Source organism: Myripristis murdjan, chromosome 24 (assembly GCF_902150065.1).
Source record: "Myripristis murdjan chromosome 24, fMyrMur1.1, whole genome shotgun sequence".
In the NCBI taxonomy this organism is placed as follows: Eukaryota; Metazoa; Chordata; class Actinopteri; order Holocentriformes; family Holocentridae; genus Myripristis; species Myripristis murdjan.
The window spans coordinates 3,548,294-3,566,997 of NC_044003.1; the positions used below are offsets into that span (position 1 = coordinate 3,548,294).

The window sequence follows — 18,704 nt, forward strand, 5'->3', positions numbered from 1 at the left end:
ATTTCATTATTATTATTATTATTACTATTATTATTTTACTTTATTTGATTTTATTTTAATTGATCTTATCTTATTTTATCGTGTTATCCTACTGTGTTTGTTACCTTTTTATTCTGCTTCTATTGTGTTATCTTGTGGTGTTTTATCTTGCTGTGCAGCACTTTGGAAAACCTTGTGTTTGTTAAAATTGTGCTATATAAATAAAGTGGATTGGATTGGATTGGATATGCTGCGTTCAGTTACAGCTAGGAAAATGGGATTTCTAACCTGCCACCTGCCGGATCTACTTTCCAATTAAAATATGGAAACATCAAGACAGGAGCCGTTTAATTTTCTCAAAAAGAAGGTACTGGTACAGCATGTGGACTCACATCACACCCAGAGAGCTAGACAACACACACACACACACACACACACACACACACACACACACACACACTACACTAGAGGTCAGGTCAGAGCAGCTCGTATCAAAGCTCAAACCCTCCCAGACAGTCAGAGTTTCCTCCCACTTTAACCAAACAGAGCAGCCGCTGCACTTTGCTCTGTGCAGCGTTCACCCAGGCTGCTGAACCTCCTGCACACACACACACACACACACACACACACACACACACACACACCCATATTTCCAGTGAATTTCAGCAGAAAGTGCCAGTGTGCTCGGTGGAAGCGGCGAAGGATCATGGCAGAGAGGAGAGCGGCGGTCCAGGCGGCTGCAGAGCCCGACTTCCTGCAGTTCAACAACTTGGCGTGTGAAACAGCCGGAGGGAAGGTGAGAAAGAGCTTTCTGTCTCAGTATAATACACTGACATTATTAGGGCTTATTAGGGAAGAAAAAAATAATATGCAGCCAGGGGAAAGGGGGCTGTATTCCAAGAAAAACATACAGAATCTCTCACATAAAAGTGGCAAATTTGCAAGAAAAAACTTAATTTACAAGAAAAAAAAACATGGAAAAATAGTTTGTTAGTCAAGGCTCCACCTGTGCTGCCCCCTGCTGGCCGTGTGTCAGGCCTGCAGCTGATCCCCTCAGCAGATTCTACTCTGACATGGGATTCAGGAACAAGGAGATCCTGCTGATCTGAGCCCAGAATCAGCAGATTGTTTTCTTCTGAATCGGCCCAAGTCACAGCAACGTCTCTTCAGAGTCCAGATGCTGAGGAGGAGGTTGGGGTTCTGGACTCAGACCAGCAGGATTTCCTTCAGACTGGATCCCACAGGAGGAGGACAAACTGGTTTCACTGAGTTTTTTTTTCTCCTTAATTTGTGACTTTATAATCCCAAAATTTCTGAGTTTTGTTCTTACAAATTTGTCACTTTATAATCGCTGAATTTTTGAGTTTTTTTCCTCATAAATTGGTGTTTTCTTTTGTTTTTTTTTCATAAATGTACAATTCAATCTCAGAGTTTTTTCTCACAAATTTGTTACTTTCTAATCTCAGAATTTTCAGTTTTTTTCTAGTAAAATTGTGAGATTTTTTTTTGTAAATTTATGACTTCAATTTCAGAATTTGAGGTTTTCATCACAAATCTGTGACTTTATAATCTCAGAATTTTCAGTTTTTTCTCATAAATTTATGAATATTTTCTCATATATTCACCACTTTAATCTCAGAGAATAGTTGTTTTTTTCTTGTAAATTTATGACTTTAATCTTGAATTTTTATTTCTTGACAATGGCCCTAATATGACGTTGTAAACATCAGGTGTGAAAGCAACAATAATAATGTTAATAATATTATTATTAATAAGTTTATTTATAAAGCGCCTTTCCAAATAAAGGTGCTTTACTGTATATTTCATATCTAGCATACAGGTAAGGTGTATGTAGAGCCCGCTCTGTGCTACAGGATCATTTAGAACAATTTTTTTTTTCCAGCAGAAACTGGCCTCACAATTTATTTTTAAAGAAGCTGAGATTCAAATTAGTTCTTGATTGAGCTTCTAATAGAAATATTTTACCCAAACAGAATAATTGTGTTAATTATCTGGGCTCAGCATCGTGTCTGAAGGTAACAGAAGCAGAAACACTGGTCAGCTGTGGCTCCTCTCTCTCTCTCTCTTGCAGGTGATCTTTGCGACAGACGAATGGTTCGCTCCCGCTGCAAACCTGCTCAAGGTACACCACACACACTTTCACACAGCCGGCCGTTCACCTCACCTGTGTGTGTGTGTGTGTGTGTGTGTGTGTCCACCATGTGGTTCATAACCCTCCAGGAGCCAGATGTCTCAACACTGCGTACACACAGAAACACACAGACACTGTTTTCTACACACACATCTGTATTTCTGAAAAAGAGTGTGCGGTGAGGAGGAGCTTCCTGCAGACTTCACTTCCTCACACACACACACACACACACACACACACACACACACACACAGTTTTGGCTGCAGGCTGCTGGAGAACTGGCACAAAATAACATGAAAGTGACTTTATTATTGTAACTTTATTTCATTGTGCATGTCTGATTTTGTACAAACCAATTTAGCTTTTTAAAAAATTATTTGTATTTTTCTGAGTGAGATTATGTGTGTTGCAATGTGTGACACATAATCCAGATGTGGCTGATGGGTGGATTGATTTATTGGCTCATGTGTGATCAGTTAATATTCATTATGATGAGCTACAAACAGGCTGAGCGGTGTGGAGTGACAGCGATGGCGGCTTCAGCTGTTAAAGGACCTCGCTGTGCTTTTAGTCTAAAAGAATAAATGTGCAGCAACAAGTTTTTATATGGAAATGAGGTAATTAGCTCCCAGCTGCTGCTCACATCAAATTCAAGGCCTGGACTCTCCCCGACCGAGCAGCACCCAAACCTGCTCCTGCCTGCCTGGACTCCCTCCTCCAGGTTTACGCCCCGTCCCGCCCTCTTTGCTCTGCCGGGAGGAGCAAAACCAGGCCCTGAATCAGCAGCTGGACTCTTCTCCTCTGTGGCTCCTCTGTGGTGGAACGAGCCACCAAACCCAACTTGATGTGCAGAGTCCCTCTCAGGCTTTGAGAGAAGGCTAATTATAGGATTTAATTCTAATTTAATTGCATTTATTTAATAGGCGTAACTGACCATTCCTAAACTTGTTGACATAAGTTGTGTGAGTGATCGTTTGGCTGCAGTTGGGTACTGTACAGCTCTGTGGTTGTTTGTGTTGCTGCCGAGGAGCCCCTGAGCAACACACCGAGCTGCTCCCTGCCGTCCACAACAAACAGAGTGTGTGTTTGTCCTGTCAGTGTCAGGGTGTTGAACTGCACAAATGTGAAGGACGGAGCTGCAGAAAGAGCAAACATGCTGGGCTGATGTTCCCTGGAAAACCAAACACACACAGACCGACGCTGCACAGCTGGCTGTTACAGCTGCTGAGAGAAAACAGCTGCAGGTTTTCAAACCTGTTCCTGTCCTCGACCCCCTCACCGACCCTCAGGGAGCCTGGACCCCCACTGGAAGTGATTTTGCCCTCAGGACTCTGATAGGAAATAATTTCACAAGCATTTAAACTAATTCTCATTTTAGTCCATGGGCCAGAGACCAATATTTCACTATTCGGTACCACTCAAAGGGACGAAGGCTACTTATATTTTTTAAATAGATACATGTCTGTAGATTATATTTTTGTATGATAGCCTTTCCAGGTGAGTAGCTAAATTTTGGTTATCAGCTCATGAAGTGAACCATCCCCTAAGGAAAACTGCATATTAAACGCAGGCGCATTACCTAGTTTACACTCATGGTTAGGTATTTTCTCAGTGCTCAATAATAGTGTGTTTGGTATCATTTTAAAGGAGACCCTCTAAGCTCTCATTTAAACCCAATTGTGAAGGTTTGTGACAAACATGGAGGTCACTGCAGCTCCTCAAACCATCAAAAGCATGTATTTTTTCACAATTTACGCATAAGTTATGTTCTTTCTTTCAGTCCCGTGGCATCTTGGAACCTCAGAGACATAAAACACAAGTACTTCAAAACTCACCTGTTTGTAAGCTTTCAGAAAATGTATAACATGCCCATATTATTTTATTGTGAGAATTCAATATTTAGGCTAAGGCAGCGGTGGCCATCTTAGGAACCTGGCGAAAAGCTTGAATAAAGATGGAACCGGGACATTCCAGAATTGGAGGACATTTTCTGTCCCACCCATGAAAATTTAAATAATCCTTGCACAAAATACTACAACATGCACTTGTTTTGTAAATTATACTTTTCCTGAGACAAAATGTAAATATAGTTATAAAAAAGTGGTTTCAAAATATTATTCAAAATACCAAATAGGTCTCTAGCACCCCCTATATGGCATTTTTCTCGTCCCACCTTCATGGTGACCAGGTTATATATGAAATATGATGGTTAAAAAAAGTTTTAAATCTACTTTTTTTGGCAAGATTTTGTTGATATGTGTGTCTCTTAAAATTGTTAAAACAATTTAGTGAATCATAAACTTATTTTAAATAATAATAATTATGCACTTAAATTGTGTCCCACAACATGCGCGCAACCCTGTTACTGAAACCTATTTAGCCTGCAGAAGAAGAACAAATACAGTGAGTCAGATGACTCTGCAGAAATTACATCATCAAGGCATTTGCTAACGCCGTGGGTAGACCAAAGCTAAAGTCCTCTCTTTTATTTTTCATATTTTTCCAATCTTTTCAGCCTTGAGTAAGTGTGTCACTCTAACCAATGCAACCCTGTTATTCATATTCTCAGAAAAAACAAATACATTTTAAAGTTTTCCTTTTTTATTTATATAAGTAAGTTTGTCCTCAACCAGCTAGCATAGCAGCGATCATAGCTAGCATCTATTCCTGGCAAAAGCTTGAACATTAGCACTGATTTGCAACACTGTTACTTGCAACCCTGTTACTGAAATCTTTCAGTAACAGGGTTGCACTGTAGTAACAGGGTTGCATATCCCTCAGTTCACTCAGAATGGACAGTCTGTTATATATTACCATATTTTCCGGAATAATTTGCCATTTTTTCCTCAATCATGGTAAAAGGGCATTTCATCGAAAAACAAGACACTTTTACAAAATTGTTTGGGAGTTTTGGGATATCTGTGAGATTATGTGCAAAATAAATGAACACTGTCTTCTGGTGAAATGCCCCTTTAAGTTTGCAACAACTACCTGGATGGGATTATTAACTCAAAATTCATGTGTTCAGATTATGTTCAGATAATTTTCAATAAGTTAATAGGCATGCTTAATTACACTGATTTCTACAGAGTTCTTGCACACCACTGAGCGCTGCTGAAAAGTAGAGGCGCTACCGTGTCAGGCGTGATGCTGATGAACAGAGGAGACAGCAGTACTTCGAAAAAGAGAGAGAGAAGTGGAGGAAAGGTATAGAAACAGAGAAGAAGAAAAGGCAAAAAGATCTCAGTGAGAGAGAGCAGCGTGCCCAGCAAAAAAGCTGAAGAGAAGCGCATAAGAGGAGTGAGGCCAGGAAAAAGGCACTTAAAGAATTAAACACCCCCCAGCCAGCCCTGATTCTCCAGTCAGACCAGAATCTTCAGTCAACTCTCATCCTGGGACTTCAAGGTCAGGACAGAAGTTTAGGTTATTTAGGAATGCAAGTTAGTGTAAACACAGATCACAAAGATATATTAGTGAAAAGAAAGGTGGTATCACTTTAGTATAAGACTACCCTTGTAATGAGTTATAAATGGTTTATAAATCAGGGTGTTAATTAGGTTGTAAATAGTTTATAAATCATCAACAAACAGTTATAAACAAGTTGTATTAGTTTTCATACATGCTCACTATTTGGCAAGATCAAATTACTGCTGCACTGTAAATGGTGATGTGTTTGGTGGTGTTAGTACCTAATTCATTAGTAAATTGTGATGTGTTTTACACTTTACAATAAGGCTCCCTTTTGCCAGTTAAATGTTAGTAACTCATTAGTAAATGGTCATGGGTTTTATATTTACAGTCAGGCTCAGAACAGTGAGTACAATAGATAGAGGTTGGTGTTGCCATATGGCAGGTGGTCCCTTGAGTCTGGATGCTGACACAGTGCAGGAGGAGGTAGGGGCAGATGCTCCTACCTCAGTGTGCAAAGTGGCCTGTCGGTGTGATGCACCAAAGTGGACAGCTTGAACTTCAGTGCTGTACTTGCAGCTGTAGTTCTCTGAGAAGTCAATATAGACTGCACATTCGTTTGCTGGGAGGTTCAGCTTCAGGGCCCGTGAGAAAGTATGTTGCTGCTCCTGTTTTGTCCACCTCCTCTTTGAGAATCCAAAAACCTCTCTGCCATTCTCTGCAGCCTGTACTTCTTTAGGATTTTGCTGGTAACTATTCCAGCAATTACCTGTCTGTCCTGCTCTCTTTTTGAATTTGTATATTTGGTGCGCACTTCTCAGCTACTGTTGTATGGAGCAACAGGGTATTCTTTAAGAATGTGTTTACTTTGGATCATGGAGTTGGATGGGCCTTTTTCATTCGTTGGAGCCACTTTTTGTAGTTTTCTGCCCACTGTTCAGCTTTCCTCAGCTGATCCTGGAGTTTCTCCAACTTTCTGGTTAACTTTGTTCTTGCAGCTCTCCTTCTTCTTCTCCCTAGATCACGTTGCCTAAAAGAAATATTAACATAAATATATTGTCACTTAGCCCTGGTACCACTTTACAGTAAGTCTACCTCTATAAAGGTTTATAAATGGATTATAAATTAGGTTATTAATTAGGTTATAAATACCTTACAATTCATCAATAAACAATTATAACTCCAGGATCAATTGAGGATGAAGTAACCCAAGCACTCACCTGTCAATGAGATTATTGCTCTCTCTGAGCTAGTTATCTATCTGTCTTCTGCAGATAACTAATGTTTCACCCTTGTCTATGTGTGAGTGTGTGTGAATGGTTGATGTGTGTTTTACCTTAGTTCCTTTACATTATGCATATATAACTTTTGTTGTTTGTTTTCTGTGTCTACAACATCTATTGCACGTCTGTCCATCCTGGGGAGGGATCCCTCCTCTGTTGCTCCCCTGAGGTTTCTTCCTATTTTTCTCCCTGTTAAAGGGGTTTTTTAGGGAGTTGTACCTCATCCGATACGAGGGTCCAATGACAGAGGATGTAATATTTCCTGTAAAGCCCTTTGAGACAAATTTGTAATTTGTGATTCTGGGCTATATAAATAGTGGGCAAAAAAATTACAAAAAGTGGCTCCAACGAATGAAAAATCCAACTCCACGATCCAAAGTAAACAAGTTAAGTGTGCCAGAACTCTGCAGAAATTAAGAAAAAGAAAAAATTAAGAATGCCTATTAACCTATTGAAAATTATCTGAACATAATCTGAACACATGAATTTTGAATTAATAATCCCATCCAGGTAGTTGTTGCAAACTTAAAGGGGCACTTCACCAGAAGACAATGTTCATTTATTTTGCACATAATCTCACAGATATCCCAAAACTCCCAAACACTTTTGTAAAAGTGTCTTGTTTTTCGATGAAATGCCCTTTTACCATGATTGAGGAAAAAATGGCAAATTATTCCGGAAAATATGGTAATATATAACAGACTGTCCATTCTGAGTGAACTGAGGGATATGCAACCCTGTTACTACAGTGCAACCCTGTTACTGAAATCTTTCAGTAACAGGGTTGCAAGTAACAGTGTTGCAAATCAGTGCTAATGTTCAAGCTTTTGCCAGGAATAGATGCTAGCTATGATCGCTGCTATGCTAGCTGGTTGAGGACAAACTTACTTATATAAATAAAAAAGGAAAACTTTAAAATGTATTTGTTTTTTCTGAGAATATGAGTAACAGGGTTGCATTGGTTAGAGTGACACACTTAATCAAGGCTGAAAAGATTGGAAAAATATGAAAAATAAAAGAGAGGACTTACCTTTGGTCTACCCACGGCGTTAGCAAATGCCTTGATGATGTAATTTCTGCAGAGTCATCTGACTCACTGTATTTGTTCTTCTTCTGCAGGCTAAATAGGTTTCAGTAACAGGGTTGCGCGCATGTTGTGGGACACAATTTAAGTGCATAATTAACAGGGCCGCCCCTCCCTACACGCAGAACACGCAGCTGCATAGGGTCTCACGATCCATGGGGGGCCTCATTTTGGCGATGCCCGTGAGACTAGGGAACCAAGTCAGCCCAAGCCAGGAGGAGAGGAAAAAGAGACCTGTAATCTGACACCCCACCACACACGTTGTTGCAATGATTGACAGCAGTCTGCATCTGACCAATCAGTGGTCAGATGCACAGACACTGCTGCAGGTGAGGAGAGAGATGGCTTCAAAGAGGCATTTTGAATCTGGAGCTACTAAGAGGAAAAAAAAATCAAAACAAGAGGAAGTTCATACTTCACTTGAAGGTGGGTATGTTGTGGAAATAAATGTCAAACTTTGTGGCCCCACATAAACACCTTAGCTGCTCCTCATAATGAGATAGAAGAGAGACGACTGTAAGTCTCATTTGTCATTTGTCTGCATTCACCTCTGTGAAAAAGGAGTGGTAAATTGACCAGTTGGTGGTCGTATATTAGCTTAAGTTCATAGCCTATGAATATATTCATCAATAAAGAAGATCAATTTAAGGCTATTTGAATTGAATTTATTGCTTATATGCTTGTTTAGTTCACTGACCTGTTTTCAGATATTTGCCAGGCTGAAGTTACTTTTTTTTTTTTTTTTTTTTTAGGAAAATATCTTTTGTTAAAATTATTTTTTTTAATTGATGACTATTTGAGACTCATATTTATTTATTTATTCTAGTTTGAAGTTATTTTTTTAGCTGACTCATACAGTACTCCAAATAAAATTCCGCTTGGGGCCCCAGTTTGGCCAGGGGTGGCCCTGATAATTATTATTGTTTAAAATAAGTTTATGATTCACTAAATTGTTTTAACAATTTCAAGAGACACATATCAACAAAATCTTGCCAAAAGAAGTAGATTTAAAACTTTTTTTAACCATCATATTTCATATATAACCTGGTCACCATGAAGGTGGGACAAGAGAAAAATGCCATATAGGGGGTGCTAGAGACCTATTTGGTATTTTGAATAATATTTTGAAACCACTTTTTTATAACTATATTTACATTTTGTCTCAGGAAAAGTATAATTTACAAAACAAGTGCATGTTGTAGTATTTTGTGCAAGGATTATTTAAATTTTCATGGGTGGGACAGAAAATGTCCTCCAATTCTGGAATGTCCCGGTTCCATCTTTATTCAAGCTTTTCGCCAGGTTCCTAAGATGGCCACCGCTGCCTTAGCCTAAATATTGAATTCTCACAATAAAATAATATGGGCATGTTATACATTTTCTGAAAGCTTACAAACAGGTGAGTTTTGAAGTACTTGTGTTTTATGTCTCTGAGGTTCCAAGATGCCACGGGACTGAAAGAAAGAACATAACTTATGCGTAAATTGTGAAAAAATACATGCTTTTGATGGTTTGAGGAGCTGCAGTGACCTCCATGTTTGTCACAAACCTTCACAATTGGGTTTAAATGAGAGCTTAGAGGGTCTCCTTTAAAATGATACCAAACACACTATTATTGAGCACTGAGAAAATACCTAACCATGAGTGTAAACTAGGTAATGCGCCTGCGTTTAATATGCAGTTTTCCTTAGGGGATGGTTCACTTCATGAGCTGATAACCAAAATTTAGCTACTCACCTGGAAAGGCTATCATACAAAAATATAATCTACAGACATGTATCTATTTAAAAAATATAAGTAGCCTTCGTCCCTTTGAGTGGTACCGATATCTGGTCTGGCCCATGGACTATTTTGCTGAAGACCCTCTGGAGGTCCTGTCCTCCTGCGGGGACATGCTCCAGTATGAGAGCACCTTTAGATTCAAACCATAAGGAATAAGCACTTAGTGAGTCCAAATTACTTGTTTTGAAGTGTCCTCTCTTACATCACAGTTTTTTTTTTTTTTTTTTTTGTGAGATGACCTTCATCGTAGCTCTCTTGCCACAATACAGCGCCTACAATAATCCACCAGGAGCATGGAGAAGTAAAATGTGTCCATCATTTCCATGAAAAACACACTTTTTTCCTTTTCTTTTGGTTTCATTCTTTACAACATTCTGTTCCTCGTACACACTCCTGACCCACAGAGAGAGCCTCCGCGGTTCATCGCCTCGGCCTTCACTGAGTTCGGGAAGTGGATGGACGGGTGGGAGACCAGGAGGAAAAGGACGCCCGGTTTGTTCCTTTAATTCAGACAGGCTCTGTTCAGCTCAGCGTCGCAGTGTTGGGGTGTGTAAGTGTGTGACGTGTTGGTGTGTGTGTGTGTGTGTGTGTGTGTGTGTGTGTGTGTGTGTGTCAGGTCACGACTGGTGCATCATCCAGCTGGGAGTGCCGGGCCTGATCCACGGCCTCGACGTCGACACCTCCTTCTTCACTGGGAACCATTCCCCCTGCGTCTCCGTCCAGGCCGCCTGCCTGGGTAGCTCAACACTCTGAACACACACACACGCACACACACACACACACACACACACACACACACACACACACACACACACACACACACACACGCACACACACACACACACACACACAGCAGAGACAGACAGACACACACACACACGCACGCACACACACACACACACACACACACGCACACACGCACGCACACAGCAGAGACAGACACACACAGACATACAGGCACATACACAACAGCTGCAGATCAACCACAGCAGGACCAGTGCAGTACTACTCATATACCATAATACTGACATAGTGCAGTGTACTGATACTGCAGTACTGCTCATGTACCATAATACTGATGTAGTACGGAATACTGGTACTGCAGTAGTGACTGTGTTCTCCTGTGAGCAGACACCCCCCCCACCATCAGTCTGGAGGGAGACCGAACCGGCATGGCCGCCTCCGACAGTCAGCTGGCTGCAGTTGCCAAGGTAACACTGACTGACTGCTGTCGCCAAGGTAACACTGATGGTCAGCTGGCTACTACTGCGAAGGCAGCGCTAACATACTGCTGTTGCCAAGGTAACACTGACTGTCAGCTGACTGTTGTTGCCAAGGCAACTCTAACATACTGCTGTTGCCAAGGTAACGCTGACTGTCAGCTGACTGTTGTTGCCAAGGTAATACTGATTGACTTATTTTGCCAAGGTAACACTGACTTTCAGCTGTTGCCAAGGTAACGCTGACTGTCAGCTGTCTCCAAGGAAACACTGACTGCTGTTGTCAAGGTAACATTGACTGTCAGCTGACTGTTGTTGCCAAGGTAACACTGACTGCCTGCTGTTGCCAAGGTAGTACTGACTGATTGCTGTTGCCAAGGTAACACTGACTGTGAACTGTCTGCTGTCACCAAGGTAACACTGACAGGCTTCTGTTGCCAAGGTAACACTGACTATCAGCTGACTGTTGTTGCCAAGGTAACACTGACAGGCTTCTGTTGCCAGGGTAACACTGACTATCAGCTGACTGTTGTTGCCAAGGTAACACTGACTGCCAACTGACCTGTGCTGCCAAGGGAACACAGACTGTGAGCTGTTGCCAAAGTAATACTGACTGATTGCTGTTGCCAAGGTAACGCTGACTGTGAGCTGGCTGCTGTTGACACCAGTAGCAGTGGCAGTAGTGGTGCTTATAGGCGTAGATAATGTTCTGGTATTTATATTAATGTTGGTTTTCAACTGATAACCACAGATATAAATTTATTTCTATGTGACTGGCAGCTGGTGTGTGATGTGCAGTGTTTGATTGACAGCCGGTGTGTGATGTGCAGTGTTTGATTGACAGCCAGTGTGTGAAGTGCAGTGTTTGATTGACAGCTGGGCTCGGAGGCGTGGCCTGTGCTGCTTCCTGTGACGGAGCTGCAGCCTGGATACTCCGACTGCTGCCACAACTACTTCAGTGTGAGCTGCAGCCATAGGGTCACACACCTGAGGGTCAACATGCACCCAGGTCCACACACACACACACACACACACACACACACACCTGTTATCAGTGTGTATGATTATATTTGATGATTATCTCTGGTCTCCAGACGGAGGCATCGCTCGGCTGCGTGTTTACGGCGTCGGCCGGAGAGACTGGTCGTCTGTCTCCGCCCACCAGGACGTCGACCTGCTGGCTCTGACCAATGGGGGAGTCTGCCAGGGCTACAGCGACGCCCACTTCGGACATCCACGCAACATGATTGGTAGGACACTGTGTGTGTTATGAATGTTAATTCGCTTGCACAGCCTGAACTGTTATTATCATTAGAATTATAGAAACAAGTCATTTAAAATGTTATTGGTCACATTTTATGTACTTCATCATTATTATTCTATTTAAGTATACAATGGTAATGATCATTTTTTAAACTTAATTTTTAAATTAAATTTTTAAAATGAATTTCATTTCTTCCTCTTCCCATCATGTTTTTTCCTGTTGCTGCGGCGTGTGGACTAAAAAGAACTTTTTTGGAAGCCACGGTCATATTTTTTTTTAATCAAACTGGAGTGTTAATTTGAGCCATCTGTGTCCCTGCTGTGAATAATTAAACTCTTAACGAGTTAATTAAGTGAGCCGATCAGAGACAGTTGCTGTGTTTTTCTGTTGAGTGAAAACTGGCAGAACTCCAGAGCACGTTTCTGTCGTGAAGCAGAGAGGCGTGATGTTAGATCTGTCTGATGAAGATCTATAAACTTTTCACTTTTAAACTTGGATAACATTAAACCTGCACAGACTATATGTAGAATGAAATACATGTACAAAATATCTGTAGATGTATACTCATGTTGTATAATTTGTGATATAATTACCGTGTGAAAGCATCAGAAAGTCCATTCAAGGCCAAGAGTCTGCAGTTTCACCAACAACTAATAACGGTTAATTTAATTAGCTAACAGGCTCATTTAAAAATAAGTCACTTTTATTTATTCATTTTTTTTTTTTTTATTAAAAGTGTAGTAATCCACAGCAATGTTTTCATGCAAAAACGCTGTAAAAACAAAATGACAACAACAACAAAAAAACAGATTGCAACAAAACGCAGAACCGGAGATTCAGACCTCGAAAAAACTGTTTCACTTTTGTTTGTTTCACTTTTGTTTGTTTTTCTAGACAGCGACAATTATAATAATTTGAATACACTTATTATTAGCAACAAGACAAAAACACTGTACTGGAGCTAAGAGAGAAAGAAAGACAAAGAAAAAATCAAAGAGAAAGAAAGACAAAAGAAAGAAAGAAAGTTGCTAGGTGGTTGCTAAGGTGTTGCTATGGGCGATTGCTATGGCATTCCTGATGATTGCTAAGCCACTGCAAGGTGGTTGCTATGATGTTCCTAGTGGTTGCTATGATGTTTCTAGGTGGTTGCTATGGTGTTTCTGATTATTGCTAGGTAGTTGCTATGGTGTTGTGGGTGGTTGCTAAGGCATTGGTGGTTGCTGTGGCGTTGCTGATGGGTGCTAGTACGTTGCTAGGCGGTTGCTATGGTATCTGGTTGGTGTTGTTATGTGGTTGCTGTAAATGTCGGGCTCTGCTCTGGTCTGCTGCAGGTCCAGGCCGAGCCGCCAACATGGGCGACGGATGGGAGACGGCTCGCAGACTGGACCGACCCAGAGAGCTGGAGGTACACACACACACGCACACACACACACACACACACACACACACACACACACACACACTGCTGTTACACCCTTGGTTTATAATGAACATTGTTATCATCATTTATTATTTCTTAAAAAGGAATCAAATTATAGCAAAATAATTATAATAAATATTTTTTTCTCCTTATGTTTTAACCTGAATTTGAATTTCAATTAACTGAATTTTATTTGATCAATTTTAATTGTATTCTATTTTTTATTAAAATATGATTTTTTTTTTTTTACTTTGATGAAGATAATATTGCATTTTCATGTGAATCTTTATGTATGTATATTTGCATCATAATTTTATTTGATTAATTTAATAAAAAATCGCAATTTGCTTTATAATTTAATTTGATTTATTTTGTGATTTTTTTTACAGATTTTTTTAATCGGATGAATTTCATATAATTTTCATGAAGATAATGGTGCATTTTCATTGTTTTAGTTTTATGGTTCATTAGTTTTACCTCTCTAGGTGTTGTAATATTTGTTATTTTACTAAAGGATATGAAATAGAAATTCAGAACAAATATTTTTTCTATGTTTTATTTTTTATGTTTCCAATTACATATAAAGTAATAAAGCTACAATAATTTAATTCCAATTTGATAACATGAATTTTGATTTCATTTTTTTTTAAACTTTATCTTTTTTAATTCATTCATTTCATTTAATTTTCATGAGGATAATTATGCATTGTCATCAGGTTAGTTTGTACATTTTTGTGGTATGTGTGTGTGTGTGTGTGTGTGTGTGTGTGTGTGTGTGTGTAACAGCTGTTAATCTGCCTGGTAACGACCCTCACCTGTCCTGCAGGTAGATGGGCGGGGCATCCTGCAGGTGCCCGGCTACGAGTGGGCGGTGTTTCGGCTCGGCCGGCCCGGGACGATCAGCAGCATCGAGGTCGACACAAACCACTTTAAAGGTGAACTACACACACACACACACACACACACACACACACACTCAGATATTCAGATTTACAACGATGAGGACAAAGAGAGAAAAATACAGAAAAAGAAAGAAAGAAGGAAAAGACATCATAGTAAGTGGTGTGTGTGTGTGTTTAAAGACAATAAGACAGTAAGACAGTAAGTCAGTAAGACTGTAGGTCAGTAAGACAGTGAGACAGCGAGACAGTGACCAAAACTAAACCAAGTGCAGGAAAAGGCGCGGACTGTCCCTTTAAATGGTTTTGTTTCAGTTTGTTTTTAATTTGACATTTTGCGAAGCGCTTTGCACCTGCTCTTTCCAAAAGTTACATTTATTATTATTGTTTTTAATTTAAATAAAAACAAACACTGTGTGTGTGTGCATGTGTCCGCATGTGTGTGTGTGTGTGTGTGTGTGCATGTGTGTGTGTGTGTGTGCATTTTTGAGCAGGAAACTACCCGGACTCGTGCAGGATCGAGGCGTGCACTCTGACCCCTGACCAGGAAGCTCAGTGCATCCGGAGCAGATGGACTTCTGGGAAATGGAGGCTCCTCCTGCCTCCTCAGAAAGTATGTCACACACACACACACACACACACACACACACATTAGGAAATTCTAATTCCTTGAAACCAGAGAAACTACAAAGAGAGAGTAGAGAGTTTTCATCAAACCTTCTGACAATTAAAACAAAAATGAAATAACACTCATCATAACTGAGTTCTGTTCTGCATCAGAGAGAAAAATATACACAACACAACATTTTAACCCCTTAAACTCTGAGTTTCCTTTAAAATTTTGTCCTCAAGTCATTTCAAACATGAGACATTTTTCTCCACATTGTGTGACTGCAGCGCTGAAGCTACATCGCCTCTGCATCACATCGCCTTAGCTTTTTCAAAACTGGCAAAAAAAAAAAAAAAATCCCAGTAAAACCACCAGCAGGTCACCGACTGACAGCTGAGAGGCACAGATGATCCAGCAGGGGGCAGCAGACCTGGATCACATTATCTCTCTGATGATGTAACTCGCGTAACTCCCGTCTGACTCCCTCGGCGTTTCGGGGTTAAACGGAGCTGCTTTTTAAAGGCGATCAGACGTGATGACAGAGTTCAGGTGATGATTTGTCTCTTTTTGAAAACGCTGATGCGGTGGAAAGTTTTGAAAATGAACACATTCATTTCCACATCAGTTTAACAAAAAAAAAAAAAAAAAACTTTTTCCAAACCGTTTAATGATGTATTCAGATGTTTATCCTGAAGACAGACGGAGAGGAATGACAACGTGTGGGAGTGAACTTAAATATATCTGTGTGTGTGTGTGTGTGTGTGTGCGTGTGTGTGTGAATAAATCCGAGGCGGTGTTGGCAGACACTCGGTGTTTAACTCTTCAGCTCGACTGAATCTCACCCAAGTTTCTGCAGCGCCACGCCGGCTGCCAACATGGCGTCCGGCCAGGAGAGGCGGACAGGCCGGCGGCGTCTGCTCCGTCCTCAGATTACCTCAGATTACCTCAGATTACTGAGTTCACTGAGAGTCGGCCGTCACTCACAGAAAATCAGACTGTGCTCACTTCAGGAAACCTTACAGTGATTTCTGTGAGGCTGTGAGGTTTGAATCGTGTTATTCACATCCTGAACGCACACGGTGAATATTACTATCCTGGTTCCTGATGACTGAGATGTTTAATCTGATCTTAATCTGGAACCGTTACCCTGAAATTAATCTGACGGTTGGAAGTGAGGCTTTGGCTGAACATCGTGTCTTGGATTTGGCGACGCCGGGCTGAGGCCACGCCGCCGCAGGAAGAGGGCAGCGAGCAGAAAGCAGCATCAGATGTAAACAAGGCAATGCAGTTTTATTTGTAGAGCGCATTTCATACAAGGAGCAGCTCAATGTGCTTTACATAAAAACAAGAAAAGTGAAAAAAAAAAAAAACAATTGAAAAGAAACAAACATTTAAATGAAATAAGAAAATCCATGCAATAAAAAAAAACAATTGCAGAAGAAAATAATAATAATTAAAATCATTATAGTTAATAAATAGATTACAAAAGTTCAGAGAAATAGAAAGAAAAAAGCTAGACTAAATGGAACATAAAACAGGAGCGCAGCAAAAAATAATGAATCACTTTAAAATGATAACAAATTAAAACACTAAGGAGCTTTGGGAGGTTCAGTGTAATCTGGTTTCTCCAAACAGGAATCAAAGCTTCTCCAGGTTCTGAAGTCAGGATCTGATGTTTACATGTGCAAACACAGAAACGGGACACTCGAAAAGCCCGATCAGCCCGGGACGCGCAAATCCACGAGCACGCGGCCGCGCACGGCCATCAGAGGAAACACGCTGACCTGCGTGCTCTGTCGCTCAGACGACCAGACTAACACGGAAAGTAAACGTTACATTTATGAGACGGCTGTGAGCTGGACTGACTGTTCTCCCCGCTGTGCTGTAGCTCCGCCCCCATCACAGGCACCGCTACGGCGGCGAGGAGCTGGCGCTGAGCGAGCCGGTCTCTCACATCCGGCTGGTCATCGCCCCGGACGGAGGAGTGAGCCGCCTGCGGGCCTGGGGCCGCCCCGTGCCGCCCGCCGCCACGCCGCAGAGACACCGCATCCCTGCCGCCAAACTGTGACGCACACACCACCTCAGAGTACTTCATACCACCTCAGAGTACTTCATAACACCTCAGAGTACTTCACAACACCTCAGAGTACTTCATAACACCTCAGAGTACTTCATAACACCCCAGAGTACTTCATAACACCCCAGAGTACTTCATAACACCTCAGAGTACTTCACAACACCTCAGAGTACTTCACAACACCTCAGAGTACTTCATAACACCTCAGAGTACTTCATAACACCTCAAAGTACTTCATTACACTTCATAGTTTTCACTTCATAGACACTTTACAGTAAAATCACATGAAATGTTTGAAGTGTTCTGACGCTGCAGAGACGCTCTGGACGCTCTCATATTTTCCAGGTGTTAGAAACTGTAATAGCTTTAATAGTGAAAATGACAGTAATAATAAAATCCCAGCTGACTGTGAACCTGTCTCCATGTGGCTCCTCCCCTGCAGCTGAAGCTCCTCCTCTCTCCTTGGTCATCATGTCTTCCTGCAGGGTTCTGGGTTTAGAGTGAAGCCTCACCTCCTCCTAACATTTCATAATTCACCATAACAACATGGTCACGCCTCGTCACGCCTCACGAGGCTTCATCACACCGTCACACTCTTCATTACACCTTCATAACGTTTCATAACGCCTCATAACACTTTATTATATCCCATAATAAGTCCTCACACCTGATGGCAGCTGCGTGTCAGAGCTCTGTCCTGCTGTCTGCTCTGTGGAGAAAATAAAAAATAAAAAAACTAACTTCAGATTGTGGACCTGCAGCTCAGACAGGATGTGACGAAGAGAAGGAGACGCTCGGCTGTGATTTGTGATTCCTCAGAGAAACCAGTCAAACCAGGAGATCCACACATCACATGACATCATAACAGCCGTAACATGATGATGATGATGATGATGATGATAATGACAGAAGCCTAACCTCCTGCAAAGTGAACCTGAATATAACTTAAGGAAGCAGAACATGACATTTCAGCAAACCCCCATGATGTATGGAAGCTGAACAGGACAAAAAAACATGTGAACCTGAAACATAAACACACTTCCACATGAACCACACACTTGTAACACTCTAAAAACACTTCATAACATTATAAAACATGAAACATAACATGCAATAACACAATAACATGCAAAAGCCCTTTGTAACACTGTAATAACTCCTTGTTACACTATAATAACATACAATAATGCTTTGTAAAAAAAAAAAAAAAACAACCTCTTTCAACAGCGTGTAAAAATGTTCAGGTGTTCAGGAGCCATCAGGTCAGCTGAGTCAGTGATTTCTTCTGAAAGCACTTTTATCAGAGTTTACTTGAGTTTTAATTTTAGTTTTTGTACTCCACATTTTTTTTTTTTTTTTTTTTAAACCTGATGAGTTTATTTATTTTATTTCATTTGACTTTATCGTTTGCTGCCTTTGTGCAGCGCCTTGATTTAGAAAACTGCTCCATAAAGACAGATTAGCATTCTTATTATGAGTAGTAGGGGAGAGTGGGGTAATTTGTGCCAAGGGGCAAGTAGTGCCAC

General features: G+C 40.9%; 1 protein-coding gene across 1 annotated transcript; it reads left to right on the top strand.

Moving 5' to 3' along the window:
- Window positions 1–679: 679 nt before the first annotated feature.
- On the top strand, window positions 680–17,169 carry allc (allantoicase). The gene is made up of 11 exons (XM_030047801.1): window positions 680–775; window positions 2,072–2,122; window positions 10,093–10,180; window positions 10,305–10,424; window positions 10,820–10,899; window positions 11,785–11,917; window positions 12,003–12,158; window positions 13,504–13,577; window positions 14,419–14,527; window positions 14,986–15,104; window positions 16,990–17,169. Exons 1-11 carry the CDS (start codon window positions 686–688, stop codon window positions 17,167–17,169), a joined length of 1,200 nt encoding a protein of 399 aa, XP_029903661.1. The 5' UTR covers window positions 680–685.
- The last annotated feature ends 1,535 nt before the right edge of the window (window positions 17,170–18,704 follow it).